At 35.9% G+C, this 17,237-nt stretch overlaps 8 protein-coding genes across 8 annotated transcripts; 5 read left to right on the forward strand and 3 right to left on the reverse strand. All coding sequences in view use genetic code 12, as the record gives it.

Annotated features, from left to right (window-relative positions):
* Positions 1-3,809: 3,809 nt before the first annotated feature.
* On the reverse strand, positions 3,810-4,499 carry I9W82_003069 (FMP52; the record flags this gene model as incomplete). The annotated part of the gene is made up of 1 exon (XM_067691994.1): positions 3,810-4,499. The coding sequence occupies one exon, from the start codon at positions 4,497-4,499 to the stop codon at positions 3,810-3,812; it is 690 nt and encodes a 229-aa protein (XP_067548418.1).
* A 736-nt stretch (positions 4,500-5,235) lies between these two features.
* I9W82_003070 (thiosulfate sulfurtransferase) lies at positions 5,236-6,291 on the forward strand (the record flags this gene model as incomplete). Its single annotated transcript, XM_067691996.1, has 1 exon — positions 5,236-6,291. One exon carries the CDS (start codon positions 5,236-5,238, stop codon positions 6,289-6,291), a length of 1,056 nt encoding a protein of 351 aa, XP_067548419.1.
* A 325-nt stretch (positions 6,292-6,616) lies between these two features.
* Positions 6,617-7,762, reverse strand: I9W82_003071 (uncharacterized protein; the record flags this gene model as incomplete). Its single annotated transcript, XM_067691997.1, has 1 exon — positions 6,617-7,762. One exon carries the CDS (start codon positions 7,760-7,762, stop codon positions 6,617-6,619), a length of 1,146 nt encoding a protein of 381 aa, XP_067548420.1.
* Positions 7,763-9,133: 1,371 nt separating this feature from the next.
* I9W82_003072 (uncharacterized protein) lies at positions 9,134-10,126 on the forward strand (the record flags this gene model as incomplete). Its single annotated transcript, XM_067691998.1, has 1 exon — positions 9,134-10,126. The coding sequence occupies one exon, from the start codon at positions 9,134-9,136 to the stop codon at positions 10,124-10,126; it is 993 nt and encodes a 330-aa protein (XP_067548421.1).
* Positions 10,127-11,172: 1,046 nt separating this feature from the next.
* Positions 11,173-13,402, forward strand: GFA1 (glutamine--fructose-6-phosphate transaminase (isomerizing); the record flags this gene model as incomplete). The annotated part of the gene is made up of 2 exons (XM_067691999.1): positions 11,173-11,177; positions 11,239-13,402. 2 exons carry the CDS (start codon positions 11,173-11,175, stop codon positions 13,400-13,402), a joined length of 2,169 nt encoding a protein of 722 aa, XP_067548422.1.
* A 148-nt stretch (positions 13,403-13,550) lies between these two features.
* Positions 13,551-13,766, reverse strand: I9W82_003074 (uncharacterized protein; the record flags this gene model as incomplete). The annotated part of the gene is made up of 1 exon (XM_067692000.1): positions 13,551-13,766. The coding sequence occupies one exon, from the start codon at positions 13,764-13,766 to the stop codon at positions 13,551-13,553; it is 216 nt and encodes a 71-aa protein (XP_067548423.1).
* A 1,054-nt stretch (positions 13,767-14,820) lies between these two features.
* On the forward strand, positions 14,821-16,458 carry I9W82_003075 (cyclin-dependent serine/threonine protein kinase; the record flags this gene model as incomplete). The annotated part of the gene is made up of 1 exon (XM_067692001.1): positions 14,821-16,458. One exon carries the CDS (start codon positions 14,821-14,823, stop codon positions 16,456-16,458), a length of 1,638 nt encoding a protein of 545 aa, XP_067548424.1.
* Positions 16,459-16,572: 114 nt separating this feature from the next.
* I9W82_003076 (uncharacterized protein) lies at positions 16,573-16,983 on the forward strand (the record flags this gene model as incomplete). The annotated part of the gene is made up of 1 exon (XM_067692002.1): positions 16,573-16,983. The coding sequence occupies one exon, from the start codon at positions 16,573-16,575 to the stop codon at positions 16,981-16,983; it is 411 nt and encodes a 136-aa protein (XP_067548425.1).
* Positions 16,984-17,237: the final 254 nt, after the last annotated feature.

Raw genomic sequence — 17,237 nt, forward strand, 5'->3', positions numbered from 1 at the left:
AAAAATTTCCCTTTTTTTTTATGTGTGCCTAGGGAATTAGAATGCTATTTCTTGACTATGTCCGATTAAATGCGTGAGTGAGTGTGTAAATGTAAGTGTAAGTGTATGTATCACTCTGTACTTGTAGTTAGTGGTGGGTGTGAACACACTAAAGACTATTATGCTGTTAGGGTAAGTCTAAGGTTGAAAGTGTAAAACAACTAATTGGGTCTAATGACTATCCCTTTTTATTTTAATTTTGGTTGTCAAAAATTTTTTGTTGGAGACTTGGAGATTATATGTATTAAATAAAAAAAAAATTAATCACCAAATTCCATCTGCACATAAGATAATAAAATAAAAATATAAATATAAAATATAAAATTAAAATTATGTTGACATACTGCATATAACTAAAGCACAATACAATAGGAATAATAATAAACTGTGGATATGCATATGCAGTACAACAAAATTGAAAAAAAAAAAGCGTGTTGCATAATTTTAGTTGGTGTGTCTTTTTTTTTTTTTTTATTTTTAGGATTTATTATTTAATTTTTTATTTTTTTACGTAGAAAATTGGGGCTATTGTTACCTACTTGCACTGTGCCACAATGGACTGCATTGTATTGAAATGGACTGGGTTCTTTTATTGATGGTATTGTTGTTGTTGTTGTTGTTGTTGTTGTTGTTGTTGTAGGCTGGTTTATATTTGTGTATTACAAATTGTAAACAAAGTACAAAATATAATTACAATAGAGCATTAAACAGATACGAGGACAAAGAGTTGAAAAAGTTTATTCTGGTATACATATGCTTTACCTCAAGTAAGTTACGCGAAGCTATAATATTGAAGTTGTCACCGCAACTGACGTAATTGATCAAACGTAGAAAAGTGAAGGATTTTGGGGCGATTTTTCTTTTTTTTTTTTTTTTGTTCGTTTTTCTTCTTCTTAGTTTTGGTGGTTTTATAGATAAAGTTTTTTCTTTTTGTCTTTTGTATTTTTCTGCTTTATTGTGTAGTCTTTTTCTCATCTCTCTCTCTCTCTCTCTCTCTCTCTTTCTCTCTTATTTCCACCCCTATTGTGTGTGAAAACTAGCGATGATGATGTAACCATGATGTATATACAGATACAACAGACATTATACATATATGCATCGATTATAAGACACTGTTTAAAATATAGACTAGTTAGTAGTCCTACATTTCAAGTTAGATCTCTCTCTCTCCCTCCTTTGGGACTGACATCTCCGTCGTTGGATAGATTGGGCAAAATTTGCTATTAAGAGATGTCCCCTACAATAGTACCGGATATCACACAACACAATTGTCTATTCTTGTGCCATATAGTATTTTACGTGGAATGTGAAAAAAAAAAAAAAAAGAGAAAATAAAAATAAAAAGCAATTTAAAATAAATAAAAAATATAAATTCAAGGCTGTGCTGATTTGCATTGTCATTTTTTTTTTTTTTTTTTTTATTTAAATTACGTTTTTGTAATACAATGTAACATAATACACGACCAATTCTTTTTTTTTTTTTTCCAGTAGGAGATAGGAGTGAAACCAACGGACCTTCCCCTCCTTATCTCCACTCAAAGAATAGTCACACACACACAAAAAAAAATAAAACTCTTATTGCCCAATCCAAAGGTGTATGTGAGTCGTCTTCATGCCATGACGATACCGAATCAATCCAAACGAGAGATATTTAACCAATTACAGCTACTGATTCTCTTGTCTACGGATGTAGCAATCGATCATTGTCATTAGAAATAAAATAAATGACATAAGTGATAAGCGAACGAAAAAAAAAAAAAAAAGCATGGCTGGTGAAGAACTAAACGTAAACGTAAACATAAACAAACAATTATAAATAACTTGCATAAAGCAAAAACTTTATCATTCATCATCATCATCATCATTAGAATCATTCTTTTTTTGCGGACTTAGCCTCAAGGGAGAGAGCAGCAAATCAACAAAAGAGACCATAATTGGAAATTCACAAACTCTAAAAGTACAGAGCCCCGTGAATGACCCTGATTTCTTTGAAAAGACCAAGAAATTAAAAATCAAACAAGTTGTGACATAAGCAGGAGTGGTGTTATAGTAAGCATAGTACTTTTATCAGATTACAATACAGCCTCCTCCTCTTCTTCCCTCCCCCTTCCTTTACAGTAAGAGTTTGCTTTTTTTTTTTTTTTCTTTGCAGCCAAAGCAATAACTGTTGCAATCGTCTTGGCTTTTTCCTTTCTTATCATTCAATAAAAGCAATGAGCAACAATCAATCACTTATCCACTATTGGCAATATCGCCAAGCTATCTTGATCTATAACATCCTTTTTTTTATTTTATTTTTTTTTTATTGAGTGCCTTACCCCTATTTTTTTTTTTTGGTTTCACTTTTAAACTGCATCGTTACACAAAACGTAGTATACTGCATATAAATATATTGCTGTTGATGCTTTTTATTTTTATTTTATTTTGTTTTGTTTTATTGCACCCCATACTTTGTATTATAACATGGGTATTTATTTTTGTTTACATTTTCATGCTATTCGCTAACCAACAATAACAGAAAAACCAGCAAGCGATTGGCCAAAAAGAAAAAAAGAAAAAAAGAACAAACAATAATTATCAGTATTCTAGCATCTAAGAGATTCAAAAAAGAAGGTCAATGTCAAAATGTAGCAATCAATTAAAATACCTCAAATAAGTATTTGCACCTTGCATTTTGCATACTGCAGTGAACGGATTAACTGTCAAGTTTAAAAGCAACTCTCTTTTCCGCTCCCCTATTTTCTTTCTACCCGCATCTGTTACACTGCCACTTATCACAAAAAAAAAAAAGACATAATGATATAGAGAAAGGGCCAATGTTTGAAGCCTTGTTTACACAATCTCGAAAGTTATACAATTCTCTTAAGGCTACGCAAAATCAGGAATTCTCAAAAAATTTTCAACAAGCCCCGAAAGCGGAATGAACAGAGGGGCCGCTCAACAGACTATATCTTTCATAGAAAGAACGCAAACGCGCTGCTTTCCACACATACGCTGTTTTTCTTTTGTTTTTGCTGTTTACGGAAAGCAATTTTCAACATCCGTAATGTTTTACCCGTTTCCTCTTATGCATCAACCAGACGGCGAAAACACACAACAACTCACATGGGAATTACATTCTGCAACACTCAATGCAAAACCCCAAAGTCATCCATCTGTTCCACATCACCTGTTTTCTTTTGTTTTTTGCACTTTCTCTAGTTTGTTTTAGGATAAACTTTGTGTAGGTCAACAAACGGGTAAAGATACCTATCCCGCAAAATACGATGACTTTGTTTACTTTTCCGAAACTTGTGATTCTTTAAAATTATTTTTTTCGCGTTTTAGAGATTTTTCTGTGTCTGTGTTTGTGTTAACAGTATCGGAGTTAAGGGATCATAAAAAAAAATTAAGACACGCCGTTAATACAAACCTGAATAAGCAATCGGATAAATTTAAATCATCGGATGCTTCTTCGTATTACCCGAAACCGAAACAGCAACACTCTTCTAAGCTAAGTAGGTAACTCAATTGTTCAGGATAGCCAGAAAATTAAACGAGACAGCATTCTAAGATTTCCTGTTATTTCCGGCTAGCAGACAAACAACAGAAAATGATACGATTACTAGCACAGCGCCTTTGTCAGTCCACATTTACAGAAGGGCAGTTCAATATATCCATTCTCATTAAAAACTAATAACTCTATACACTCAAAAGGAAATAAGTAAGAATGCAAAAGAAACAGCCCTGCGCCGTACGCCGTACACCATACGCCATACGCCAATGGTAGATTACAACTTTCCTGCTAAACTCAATAACTCTCCACCCCCAACAATCTTAACCTTTTCCTTAAGTTCACCCTTTTGTGCCTGTTCAGCAAAATGAACAGCAATCTTACCCACATCACTAGCATTAACCGCCTTCATCAACCACGCAATACCGGGCACATTAAGTAAGAAATCAGCCGCCTTCTGAGGCAATTCATTTCTCTTGCCATTCTTTCTATCTCCAAGTAATTGGCCTGGTCTTAAAATAATCGTATGATCGAAATCCAAGGCAATTATATCATCTTCTAATTTACCTTTAGTTTGCAAGTAAAGAAAGGGTGAATTGGCATTAGCCCCAATAGCAGAAACTAGCACCAAGGTCTTGACGCCACTTTCTTTGGCCAGTTTAGCCGCATTGTAATTGATGCCGTAATCAATAGTTTTGAAATTTTCAGCTGAGCCAGCTGCTGCACGAGTAGTTCCAAATGATGAAATGTAAGCATATGGCACGGGTTTCACCTCTTTGATAATGTCTGTCCATTTGGCGGTATCTGCCTCGATAATTGGGTTCAAACGAGATTCAGCTTCGTCTGAGGCAAACTGTGGTTGACGTCTAGTAAGCGTGGTGATTTTAGTCCAATCTTTGGACTTGAGGGCGGCTTGAACGACGAAGCCACCGACCAATCCAGTGGATCCTAATACAAATAAACTCATCTTTAATAATGTTTGTAGCTGAAAAGAATTGAGTAAGTATGTCTCTTATGGTTATATATTTTTATCACACGACGGGAAAAGCAAAGAGCAACGGAAAAATAAAACAAAAAAGGTGTGGCTCTCAGGGGGTAAAAGACAAAATTACACGACATTCTCGAATAATCGCTTGATATGAGTGACTATCAACAAAGTTAGATATCTTCCAGATCCTATTAAGCAACACATTGTTCTGCTTAATTATAAAGCTGGATGAATGAAAAAATGTAGTGCTATCGAAGAACTTAGAATTGACAGGTGTCTATGTGGTTTAGGGGAGTGGGGGAGATCTTTCAAAATAACCCAATTGATATCCTGACCTCTATTAAATTACCAACAAAATAGCTCAATTTCTCGAACATTTTCTTGAACAAATTTAATCTCAAACGACTCAATTGATCTCAAATCCCCCAATCGTAAGTAAGCAGTTGCAAAATAAATGATTTTCTATTTCCTATGATTTTGTCCAACCAATAATCTTTGATCGAAAAATTGAATTCCGAGTGAGTGAGCTAAGCTTTGATACACAGTGAACGCAAAACCAACTCCCTTTGACTATACAGTAAAGACGTCTCGGAAAGCCATCAAACTGCAATCAACTCAACCTCCCAAACAAAGTTACGAACCCAATTAGCTCTAAATTTCGAAAGAATCGCACACCTCACCTGTATTCCCACCCCCGCCCCCCGCACAATTCAATATGCCAACATCTCCCAAATTCATCTCCATCATCAAACCAACAGCATTTCGCACATTGCAAAAAGCAGCTGCAACTGCTGCCACAGCCAACCGAATCATCCCTATTGATGCCACTTGGTTTATGCCCAACAACCCAAGAAACGCACGTTCCGAATTCAACGAGGACCAAACATTAAAGAAACTAATCACAAATAATAATGGAGCACCTACTGCTAGTGCGCAGTTTTTTGACGTTGATAAATGGGCCAGAGACTCCCCTTATCCTCACATGTTACCTACGCAACTGATTATGAATGACGCTTTCCAAGAATTGGGAATTCATGAACTGGATAACTTGGTCGTGTTTGATCGTGTGGGTAATTTCTCGAGTCCTAGAGTTGCGTTTACTTTGAAGTTGGCTGGGCATGGTAAAGTTTATTTATTGGATACTTATCCTAATTACGTGAAGAAAATTGAACTGGAAGAGCAGGAGCAGGAGAAGGAGAAGCAACAAGGTACTGAGTCTACCCCTGTGAGTAAAGCCACTGATTCTACCACTACTGCTCCTGTTGATGGAGAAGTCAATGAAACCCACCTGCCTCACCTGTATGAAGAGATCTACGATCGAGAAGTAATCGAATACGAAGAATTAATAACCCACATTGCCAACAAAGACATCAATAACTACTTGATCCTCGACGCAAGATCAGCTGATAGATTCACTGGTGCAGCACCTGAACCACGACCAGGTTTAAGTGCAGGCCATATCCCCACTGCGAAGAACTTACCATTTACAAAATTACTCAATGTTGATGCAAATAATGAATTCAAGACTAAGCTGGAAATTGAATCGATTTTAACTAATGACTTGGGTATTGATTTGACTAAGCTTGGTAAAGAAACAAGCTATTATCCACTGGGTATTATTGTAATGTGTGGAACTGGAGTCACTGCATGTATATTGAAATTGGCATTAGAAAATATCGTCAAGGTGAATGTACCTGTCAAGTTGTATGATGGATCATGGACTGAATGGGCAATGCGAGCACCTGATGAGTACATAGTTAAAGATGTGTAAGAGAAAAGTAAGATAAAGTTATATATGATAGTTTTTTTATTCATTTGATATAAAAGTTTGTGCAGATAAACGACAATAAAAGAAAAAAAAAATAAAGTAAACCTCAAAACCTATATAATTGTGCTGTGGAATGATATAATGTATAGATGACAGTATGTTGATAGTGAAAATACCAATCTATGGAAAAGCAGTAAGGACATGTAAAATAATTCATCTCCTAACTTGCAGTGAGAATAGTGTGTGCATATATATATATATGTGTGTGTGGGTGTGTGTCCGACTTTCATCGACTTGTACTATGAACTCTCTTTTGTTCCTCTCTCTTTCAGTGGGTTGGTTCTGGTATTGACAAGTATTTATACTTCTTTTTAGTAATATCATATAAATCATTCAATGCAGCATCATCAACAAACCAACTTACCCTACCAGCAGCACCTTCATTAACAATTGAACTAGGTAAACCCTTTTCTGGTCTTTCCATTATAGTTTTAATAATTGGAGCTTTTGTCAAACCTTCAACCACAAATGCAACTCTTGAAGCATGACATATAACTGGTATTGATAAAGTAATTCTATTTGATGGACCCAGTGGTGCATTGGAAACAGGTATACACCAAGCCAATTTTTCTCTTAAACTTTCACCATGATTGGGGAATAACGAAGCAATGTGGCCATCTGGAGCACAACCCAATAACAACAAATCAAACATTGGTAATTTAACTGAATCTTTCTTGGCAAATTGTTGAACCAATTGTTTTTCATAATCATCAGCAGCTTCTTGAGGATCATCAATTAAAGATTCATCAATATGGAAAATCCGTGGTTGTTTATCACCCTTTATATGATCAAAAATTTCCAATTTAGCCTGTCCATAATTTGAATCAGGACTATCAAACGGTACCAATCTTTCATCAGCAAAGTAAATGTCCCATTTATCCCATTCAATAAACTCTTGTCTGGTTAATAAGCCTTGGTTTAAGATCTTGATTAATGAACCTCCACTAATGGCAATTTTAAATCTAATTTCTTGCTTTTTCGAAATTTTTTTTTCCTTCTTGATCTTGTTGTTGGCAGCCAAGTTTGTTGATGAAGCTCCTCCTGTTGCTAACTCAGGATCTAAGCTGGATGATAACGAAGGAGTATTTCCAGCGCTTAGAGTGGCACCACTACTACCAGCAGATCCGTTTCCGCTAAAGCCGTTACCATTACCATTGCCATTGCCATTGCCATTGCCATTGCCACTGCCACTGCCACTGCCACCTGCAGTTTGATTAAGGGCAATTGAAAGTGAACTATTTGTTTTGTTTACAGATGGACGCTTTAGTTGACCTCCTTTAATTAATTCAATTTGTTTTAGATCGGTGGTGTTGTATAAAGTTTGATTCTGTGATGAAATAATCAAATCAGCAACTGCTTCTGCAACACCAAGAAACTCTGGAAATGAGTAGATTATGGGTACAGTAGTAGTCATAGTTTGTAAATAAGATTAAGGATGAAGTACTCTCTTTGTTTGATTCTTCTTTTAGAATAAAGATTGAAAGTATCTATGTTGTGTTCCCTGTAAAATGGTGTGTGCCTTAAGTTTAAATAAATTTTTTTTTTTCCCTTCTGTTTTTTTTTTATTTTTGGTTTGGTTTGAAGTTTGCTTTTTTTCTTTAGAAACAGAGAGAGACAGAGAGAGAGACAGAGAGAGAAAAACAAAAAAGGAGATAACAACGTACAAAGAGAGTAAAGCTAAATTGATTTACATTCTAAACTAATGTTTGATAGTATACTAGTATAGCAGTCTAAGCTAACTGTATTGGACGAATAGTATGTTTGATTAATTTTTGTTTCTTTTTTGTTGAGATCAATCAATTTATTCTCGAATTTTCTACTAACAATTGTAACTGTGTAATATTGCAATTTTTTTGTTGATCCTTTTCATATACCCCCCCCTTTTTCTAAAAACAGGTACACCTCTATAGTATATATCTATTCTCATTTGTAGGGCAGGTAATACTACTATTACTACTGCTACTATCCTACTGATAAATCACATCCTACAACTGTGTAAGAAAAAGAACTCTTGCTACTGTCGTGTCCATATAAAAAACAATAAGAAATGGTTATGAGACTAAGATCTCTTTCCTTTTGTCTCTCTTATCTTTACAAACTTAACTTCAATCAAATTAAATGAATCCAATTATAGAAGAAACCCTTTTATCATCAATTGTATATATAAAAGTACATAACCGTACCCAGCAAATGTTTTAAAAATACACAGGGGGGGAGGGTTCACAATCATATTTGAATCTACGTATGAAAGTCTCCGTTTCACACAGTTGCAAAATTACCAACAGATGCATTTTGTAGCTTTGCAGTAACTTTTGACTTTTACCCCCAGTCAATCAAAGGGTTCTAATTACAAAGAAAGAAAGAGAGGGGTTGCAATTTGATATAAACACAATTTTCTTGTCCTTTAGCGTGCACAGGATAAACACAGGAAAGTACCGGTACAGTATCCTTGTGATCTAGCTATACCACTTCGTTCTTTAAGAGGTCAAACGGCCTATGGTGGCTATATCGGTGTCAGTGTCAGTGTCAGTGTTAGTGTTAGGTTTCGGCATATGTCGCAAAACAATATGTCATGACGCTTACTGTTTAATAAAGGAATTCCGTGTCACAAAACTCCAAACATGTGTATTTTGATCATTCAGTGTTTGCGCAATGTACTGCATATAACTACGCCGCTCTTTCCATATTTCTAAAAAATTATAACACCACCAAAAAGCTGTACACATTTCGATAGCAAACTACTGGCAAACTACACTCCCTCCACTTTCTTTTCTTCCCTATACAAATGTCAATTGATAACTATTTCCAATTAACTGTATATTTGGTTACCAAATATGTTGAATCAATCTACCCCAGTTCACAGGATTTCAAAGTAGTTCAAACAACCAATGAACGCAAATTAAACCAACTGGAAGTTTATTATAAAGATGAGAAGTTTCTTATTGTTAGTATTACTGAAATAAGTACAGTTCAATCATTAATCAATTTATTAAATCTTGATGGAAGATTAGATAATGCATTGATCAATTGGGAATGGTTTGATTTGGATGAAACCAAGTTCCCAATCAATAATGAAGAAAAAGATGATAACTTACCTAAGGAACTAGTTGAAAAGTTTAATACCAAATTCAGATTTATGATTGATAATGAAAAAGTGAGTTCTATTTTTGCTCATCCTAATAAACAAGAGAAAGAAGGTCCTGTAGTAGTTGAAGATGACACTGAAAGCAATCCAGCTAGATCACCGACACCTGAAGTTCCTTATAATCCAACGAATCCTACTTTTGCTGGTGGTAACCCATCATCAGCTCCTTCTGTTGCTACTGGTAATACCCCCTTTGCTAAACGACCTGATGATATGCCTGATTTCGAAGATGAATACCAAATTAAAGATAAAGGGCCACCAATTGGAAGTGCATTAGGAGGACAATCATCACAATTCCCATCAATTGGTGGCGATGACTTGAATCCACCTGGGATTCCTCCCAACCCTACATTACAAGGATATATAGACCCATTACGTGCACCAGGAGGTGGTGGTATGCATCCAACACCAGACCACCCAATCTTTGGTGGCCAAGGTGGTGGTGGTGTTGGCGGTAGAAGAGGTGTTCCGCCTGGTGCTAGATATGATGATCCATATTCCGAAGATAATTTGGATAACCTAGGCCGTGGATTGCCTCTGAACTTTAGAGGCCCAGGAACTGGTGGTCGTGGTAATTTTGGAGGTGGCAGTTCATCGTTTGGTAATTTTGGACCACCAGGAGCCAACTTGTAAAGAAAATGGAAAAGTGTTAAGTTGTACACGGGGTTTGATTTTGGACAATATTTGAATTTCGAAAGAGTGTTTCAGTTGAAGTAGTTCTATATAGATAAAGAAAAGATTATAAATAAGACGTTGCTTGCACAGATTGAGAGTAGTTGCAAAAAGAATGTTCTGCCAACGCGCTACCGATTCCCCCTTTCGGAGTTTTAGTGCAACGACTCGGTCAAGAGAAAATTACTTCGAGGCGAAGCTAACGCGGCAAGAAAACGCTTCCATACCGACCGAGAAAAGTGGCTTAGTTTCTACTACTGTGAAGAAGAAAAAAAGACCATGAGGAAGTTTTTGTATTCTACTTGAATCAAAGGTTTATGCTTAGAAGTAATTGATTGTATTTAGACAGAGTAGGCTTTTTCTCCTTGGTGTGAAACAGAATTTTACGACAAAAAGAAGGCGTTTTTTCTTCAAGAAGAGGCTAAAACAATACAAGAAATCAAATGAATGATACTATGTCTTTTTCTGTTCTTTGCATTACATTCTAAGGCGTGTATTTTGTACTTGTTATGTTACTATGATCTTATAAAAAGAAAAAGAATGTGTGATTCTGGAACTCAACTTTGAAATTTTTTGTTTGTTCTTTGTTTTGATTTCTTCCATTTTAGGAAAGGTGATTGATTTGCGTTGTCTTTTCACTTGATGTGGTCACACAATTGAATGAGAGAGAGTGGTAGATTGAGTAGAGAGTAGAGTCAATGTGTATAGGATGAAATGATACTACCCGCCTTGAATCTCTATATATACATTTACAATAGAAAGGTGTAGATTATAGTATTATGCAGGTGATGATGATGATTATGGCATGCACTAATAATAATACAACAACAAACAACAACACATCACAAAAAAAAATTTAATAATTTCTATAAATACACTTTTCTTCGACTTATTTAAAGAAAAAGAGAAAGAGAAAGCAATACCATCGTATCTTTAGTATCAAGTTATCATACAGTAAAAGTTATTAAAACTACAACTACACTCGCTTTCAACAGATCGTCATCATCATGTGGTATGTACACAAAGTTCAACCCAAAACTCCTTCTTCATACTAACTTTTATCCTTTGTCTAGTGGTATATTTGGATACGTCAACTTCTTAGTCGACAAGAACAGAGGTGAAATCATTGACACTCTTATTGAAGGGTTACAACGTTTGGAATACAGAGGCTATGACTCTGCTGGATTGGCCGTTGATGGACATTTAGTCAATGATGGTGAAAATGGTGAAATCATGACCAACGTTATCGTCAAGTGTCCAGGAAAAGTCAAGGTTTTGAAACAAAAAGTACACGACGACAAGATTGATAGAAGTGCTGTGTTTGATAATCATGCAGGAATTGCCCACACTAGATGGGCCACTCATGGTCAACCAAAGGAGGAAAATTGCCACCCTCATAGATCAGATGCTGCCAAGGGTGAATTTATCGTTGTTCATAATGGTATCATTACCAATTTTGCTGCTTTGAGAGAATACTTGTTATCAAAAGGTCACAAATTTGAAAGTGAAACTGATACTGAATGTATTGCCAAATTGTTTAAACATTTCTATGATTTAAACTTGAAAGCTGGTGTTTCTCCTGATTTCAATGAATTGACTAAACAAGTTTTGCATGAATTGGAAGGTTCTTATGGTTTGTTGGTTAAATCATTCCATTACCCTGGTGAAGTTTGTGGTACTAGAAAAGGTTCACCATTATTGGTTGGTGTCAAGACTGATCGTAAATTGAAGGTTGATTTTGTTGATGTTGAATTTGAAAATAATGCTTCTAGTGCTGTTGCTCAACAACAAATTGGTCAAACTTTATCATCAATCAATGGACCTGCTGGTGCTGCCGGTGCTGCTGGTCAAGATTTGGGATTTATTCCAGTTGCACCTGGTGAACAAAACTTGAGAACTTCACAATCAAGAGCTTTCCTTTCTGAAGATGATTTACCAACCCCAGTTGAATTCTTTTTAAGTTCAGATCCAGCATCTGTTGTCCAACACACCAAGAAGGTTTTGTTTTTAGAAGATGATGATATTGCTCATATTTATGATGGTGAATTACATATTCATCGAGCCTCCACCAAGAATGCTGGTGATTCTACTGTTCGTCCAATACAAACTTTGGAAATGGAATTGAATGAAATTATGAAGGGTCCATTTAAACATTTTATGCAAAAGGAAATTTTTGAACAACCTGATTCCACTTTTAATACCATGAGAGGTAGAATTGATTTTGAAAAGAATACAGTCACATTGGGTGGGTTAAAAGCATGGTTACCTACAATTAGAAGATGTAGAAGAATCTTGATGATTGCTTGTGGTACATCATACCATTCATGTTTAGCAACAAGATCAATTTTTGAAGAATTGACTGAAATTCCAGTGTCGGTTGAATTGGCTAGTGATTTCCTTGATAGAAGATCACCAGTTTTCCGTGATGATACTTGTGTTTTTGTTTCTCAATCGGGTGAAACTGCTGACTCCATATTGGCTTTGCAATATTGTTTAGAAAGAGGGGCATTGACTGTTGGTATTGTTAATTCAGTTGGTTCTTCAATGTCTAGACAAACTCATTGTGGTGTTCATATCAATGCTGGACCCGAAATTGGTGTTGCTTCAACCAAGGCTTACACTTCACAATACATTGCTCTTGTTATGTTTGCTCTTTCATTATCCAATGATTCAATTTCAAGAGTTGGTAGACATGAAGAAATTATACAAGGATTACAAAAAATCCCAGAACAAATTAAACAAGTTTTGAAATTGGAAGATAAGATTAAGAAGTTGTGTAATGATGATTTGAATGATCAAAAATCATTATTGTTATTAGGTAGAGGATATCAATTTGCTACTGCTTTAGAAGGAGCTTTAAAAATTAAAGAAATTTCATATATGCATTCGGAAGGTGTTTTGGCTGGTGAGTTAAAACATGGTGTTTTGGCATTAGTTGATGATAAATTGCCCATTATAGCATTTGCTACTCGTGATTCACTTTTCCCTAAGACGATGTCGGCAATTGAACAAGTTACTGCTAGAGATGGTAGACCAATTGTTATTTGTAATGAAGGTGATGCTATCATATCGAATGATAAAGTCCATACTACTTTGGAAGTTCCTCAAACTGTTGATTGTTTACAAGGGTTGTTGAATGTTATTCCTGTGCAATTGATTAGTTATTGGTTGGCTGTGAATAGGGGCATTGATGTTGATTTCCCTCGTAATTTGGCCAAATCAGTGACTGTTGAGTAAAGAGGGAGTCTATAGGTTTAAGTAAAAAGAGCATTGAATTAGAGTTAACGTATCACAAAAAAAAAGGATAGATTTACATTTAATTATATATATACACGTGTAAGCAAACCAACCAGGCTCTCTGGTGTTCCTTTGTCTCTCTGTCTCTCTACTTTCTAGTGAAGAATTGACTACTTCCCAAAAACGCAGCACATGAATCTAAAACCAGATCACCAACGTTCAAAAACTTGCCAGCGTATAATCTAACATCTTTGTTTTCAATTAAATCTAAGTTTGGTTGTACACCAGTAGTACGCTTCATACCAGCTAAAAACCCACTGATTAGGACTAAATCGAATCCAGTGTGTGCTAATCTTCCAATCATTGCTTGAGTATAAGGGGGGTGGCGAGGGGGAGGGAAGGCAGGGAAGTTGTGTTTGTGTTTGTGTGTGGAATCTGTAGTGGATTGGTGTTGGTTCTTTGTTTGGAATACGTGGAACTTGTTGTATTCGAATTGTGGAGAAGGGGCAAATTCCAAAGTTTTGATAAGGAGATTTAATTTGGTTTTGGTTTTCTCTTTTACAATATGAAAATAAAATAATGGAAAAGAAAAAAAAAAAAAGAAAAACAACGTGTGGTGTATTTATATTTTCCGTAATGAGTGCACGACTTATGCTGATACTGTAAGTAATGAAAAAAAGGAAAGTTTCTTTTCTGTCAGATTTCTTTTACTTAAATGGTTGAACCACTAGAATTTTCACTTTGTTTTAGACCATATATTGCTTTATTCAACCGCCATACTTTACCCTTCGGGGGTTTTAAATGTATCTTAACATGATTGCAGATTTTTGCTAGAGATGATCCTTTAGAAATTTATCAAAGTTTTTGTTGATGGATTTAGAAGGGATGGTACTCTCAATACGTTGATGCGAGGACTGCCTTGTTGAATGATACATCAACTTGAGGTCTAGTCTTTTTGTTTCAAAAGGGTGCATGGTCACTCCCGCAGGGGAGTGATACTGCACATCTTTCTCAAAGATTTTAGACCTGTGAAAGTTGTTTGACTGTTTATGCCATAGCCATATATTCGGCCTCAGTTGTGGAGAGCGATGCTATCGCTTGCTTTTTAGATTTCCAACTGATTGGAGCTCCGACCTAGTATGATAAGCACGCGCTTAGCGCAGGGATGACTGCCCAATTCTATCATAAATATTAAAAATATACGTTAAACAATTGTTAAAAAGTTTTAAAGAGATGACTTGCGTTGACTGTAGATTATCGATATTACTCTATTTGCTTCTTCACCCCAATGTTCTACATTTCACGAATTTGATTATACTACATACTACGATGATGGAAAGAAAGAAAGAAAAAAAAAATTGTTTCCAGAAAAGTGTCAAGTAACACACTGCCCATCCAAGCAATCTAATCTTCTCGCTATGTCGAATAGACCCACGGGACCTCGTCTGCATATACAGCCGCCATCGGGTCCGGCAAGACAGAGACAGCAGGGGTATCGCGAAAGACGTGATGAATATAGACCCAATTATAGAAGTGGTCCTCCAACTGGCCCTCGCAGTCAACAACAACAGCAGCAACAGCAGCAGAGGTTCACACCACCACCACCATCAGCACCTGCATCTATATCTCGTTCAAAGCCACCTACTAGACCATTAGGACCAGCTAGTCGATCATACCGGTCATCGAGCCCCAGTGCAGGTGTCAAACGTCCACTTCCATCTGGTCCAGCAAGTTTTAACAAAAGGCGTGATTTCAATAGCAATAACAATCGATCCAGTTCCAATCGAAGCTCATATGTCCCTAGTGCAATTAAAAAAGAAGTGGAGCCTACGTTAACTCGTGATCAGATTTATTCAATAAAGGAGCTGCGGAATAGTGCTATTTATGAACGAGTACAACAAGTTGGAGAAGGTACATATGGAAAAGTATACAAGACAAAAAATTCTATAACTAATGAATATGTAGCAGTAAAGAAATTGCGACTAGAAAGTGAACGTGAAGGGTTCCCCATCACTGCCATACGTGAAATAAAACTATTACAATCATTTAATCACCCAAACATTGTTGGATTATTGGAAATGATGGTTGAACATAATCAAATTTATATGGTTTTTGATTACATGGATCATGATTTGACGGGGTTGCTTACACATCCAGAGTTGGAATTACAAGAATGTCATCGCAAGTTTATTTTCAAACAATTGATGGAAGGGTTGAACTATCTTCATGAAAAAAGAATCATTCATCGTGATATCAAAGGATCAAATATCTTGTTGGACAATTTGGGTAATTTGAAAATTGCTGATTTCGGTTTGGCTAGAACAATGAAGATTTTAGGTGAAGGAGAAGTTGCTGATTTTACCAACAGAGTGATTACAATATGGTATCGACCACCGGAATTGTTGCTTGGTGCTACAGATTATGGACGTGAAGTTGATATCTGGGGAGTTGGATGCTTGTTGATTGAATTGTATACTAAAATGGCTGCATTTAGAGGTATGGATGAAATTAGTCAATTGACAAAGATTTTCAATATCTTGGGAACTCCTACATTGGAATCATGGCCTGAGATTGATAAATTACCATGGTTTGAAATGTTGAAGCCAAAGATTAATATTGCTTCCAAATTTAAGCAAAAGTATAGCAATGTAATGAGTTTGGATGCTTATAAATTGGCAGAAAAATTGTTGGCATTGAATCCAAAACATAGACCAACAGCGCATGAAGCTTTACAAAATCAGTACTTCACTAGAGAGCCCCTTCCTGAACCATTGACGTTTTTGAAAGATTTAAAAGGTGAGTGGCATGAATTTGAGACAAAAAAGAGAAGAAGAGAGGAAAGGAAAAGGGTTAAAGAAGAAGAGGATGCTGAATTAGCTGCTAGTAAAGTGAAGATGAATGATAGGGAAAAGGAAAAGGGGAAGGAGAAGGAGAAGGAGAAGGGTAGTGCTCGTGCAAATAGTGGGGGTGAAACAGTTGAAAGTGTAGCACTTGGGACTGGTAGTGAGAAGGTGTCGCCAGACCTATACACTGGAGGATTATCAGGGAGAACTTAGGAAAAGATAGGAATTATCAAAATATATCATTACTCTATATACTTTTTTCCTTTTTTTTTTTTTTTTTTACTTGCTGTTCACATTTGGAATATCAAAGTTGTGCATTTTGCCAAAATGAGGTTTGTTGTTCCATTAGCACTTGGTCATTCAGTATCAGGGTTGTTTATAGACACTTCAGATTATCTGCCTTATCCTCCAACAACAGACCAGGCCTCAATCTATTACAATTCTACCATACCAGAGAACCAAAAGTTTCCCTATACTTCTCAATACGAAAAGCTTTATGGCAAGGAAGTTGTTTCATGTATGAAGCAGGTAGAAGCTTTGTTTAGCAAGGAAGTGGTGAGTTGTTCAAAGGGTCCTTCTGTGGTATCATTGACCTCCCACGAAGATGTCGCTAATTGCCAATGTATATTTATGAAATATGTTGAAGAAGATTGTTTTGATACTGGATTAAATGACAATGGAATGTGGGACTTAGAGAAGTTGGACTATCCAAACTGTAAATTCAATAAAGAGACATAATGAAGGTTCGTTAGAAAGTAGGTTATCAATAGGAATATTTGGTAGCGATAGTTGCAGCCATTATGTATATAAAAAGTAGAATGAATATACTACCTACAAGTACTTCTAGTTTCGTAATCTTACTCTACTATTGTAAGAAGGATGGCTGCAGTGATTAGTCTACCAATAGTGTAAAAGCATGATGTTTAGAGGTATTTTAGTATTCTCTCGGTACCGAAAACAGGCACTTAATCGGTTAAAATCCCGCAAACAAA

This window comes from Candida metapsilosis (assembly GCF_017655625.1).
Source record: "Candida metapsilosis strain BP57 chromosome Unknown scaffold3, whole genome shotgun sequence".
Classification (NCBI taxonomy): domain Eukaryota; kingdom Fungi; phylum Ascomycota; class Pichiomycetes; order Serinales; family Debaryomycetaceae; genus Lodderomyces; species Lodderomyces metapsilosis.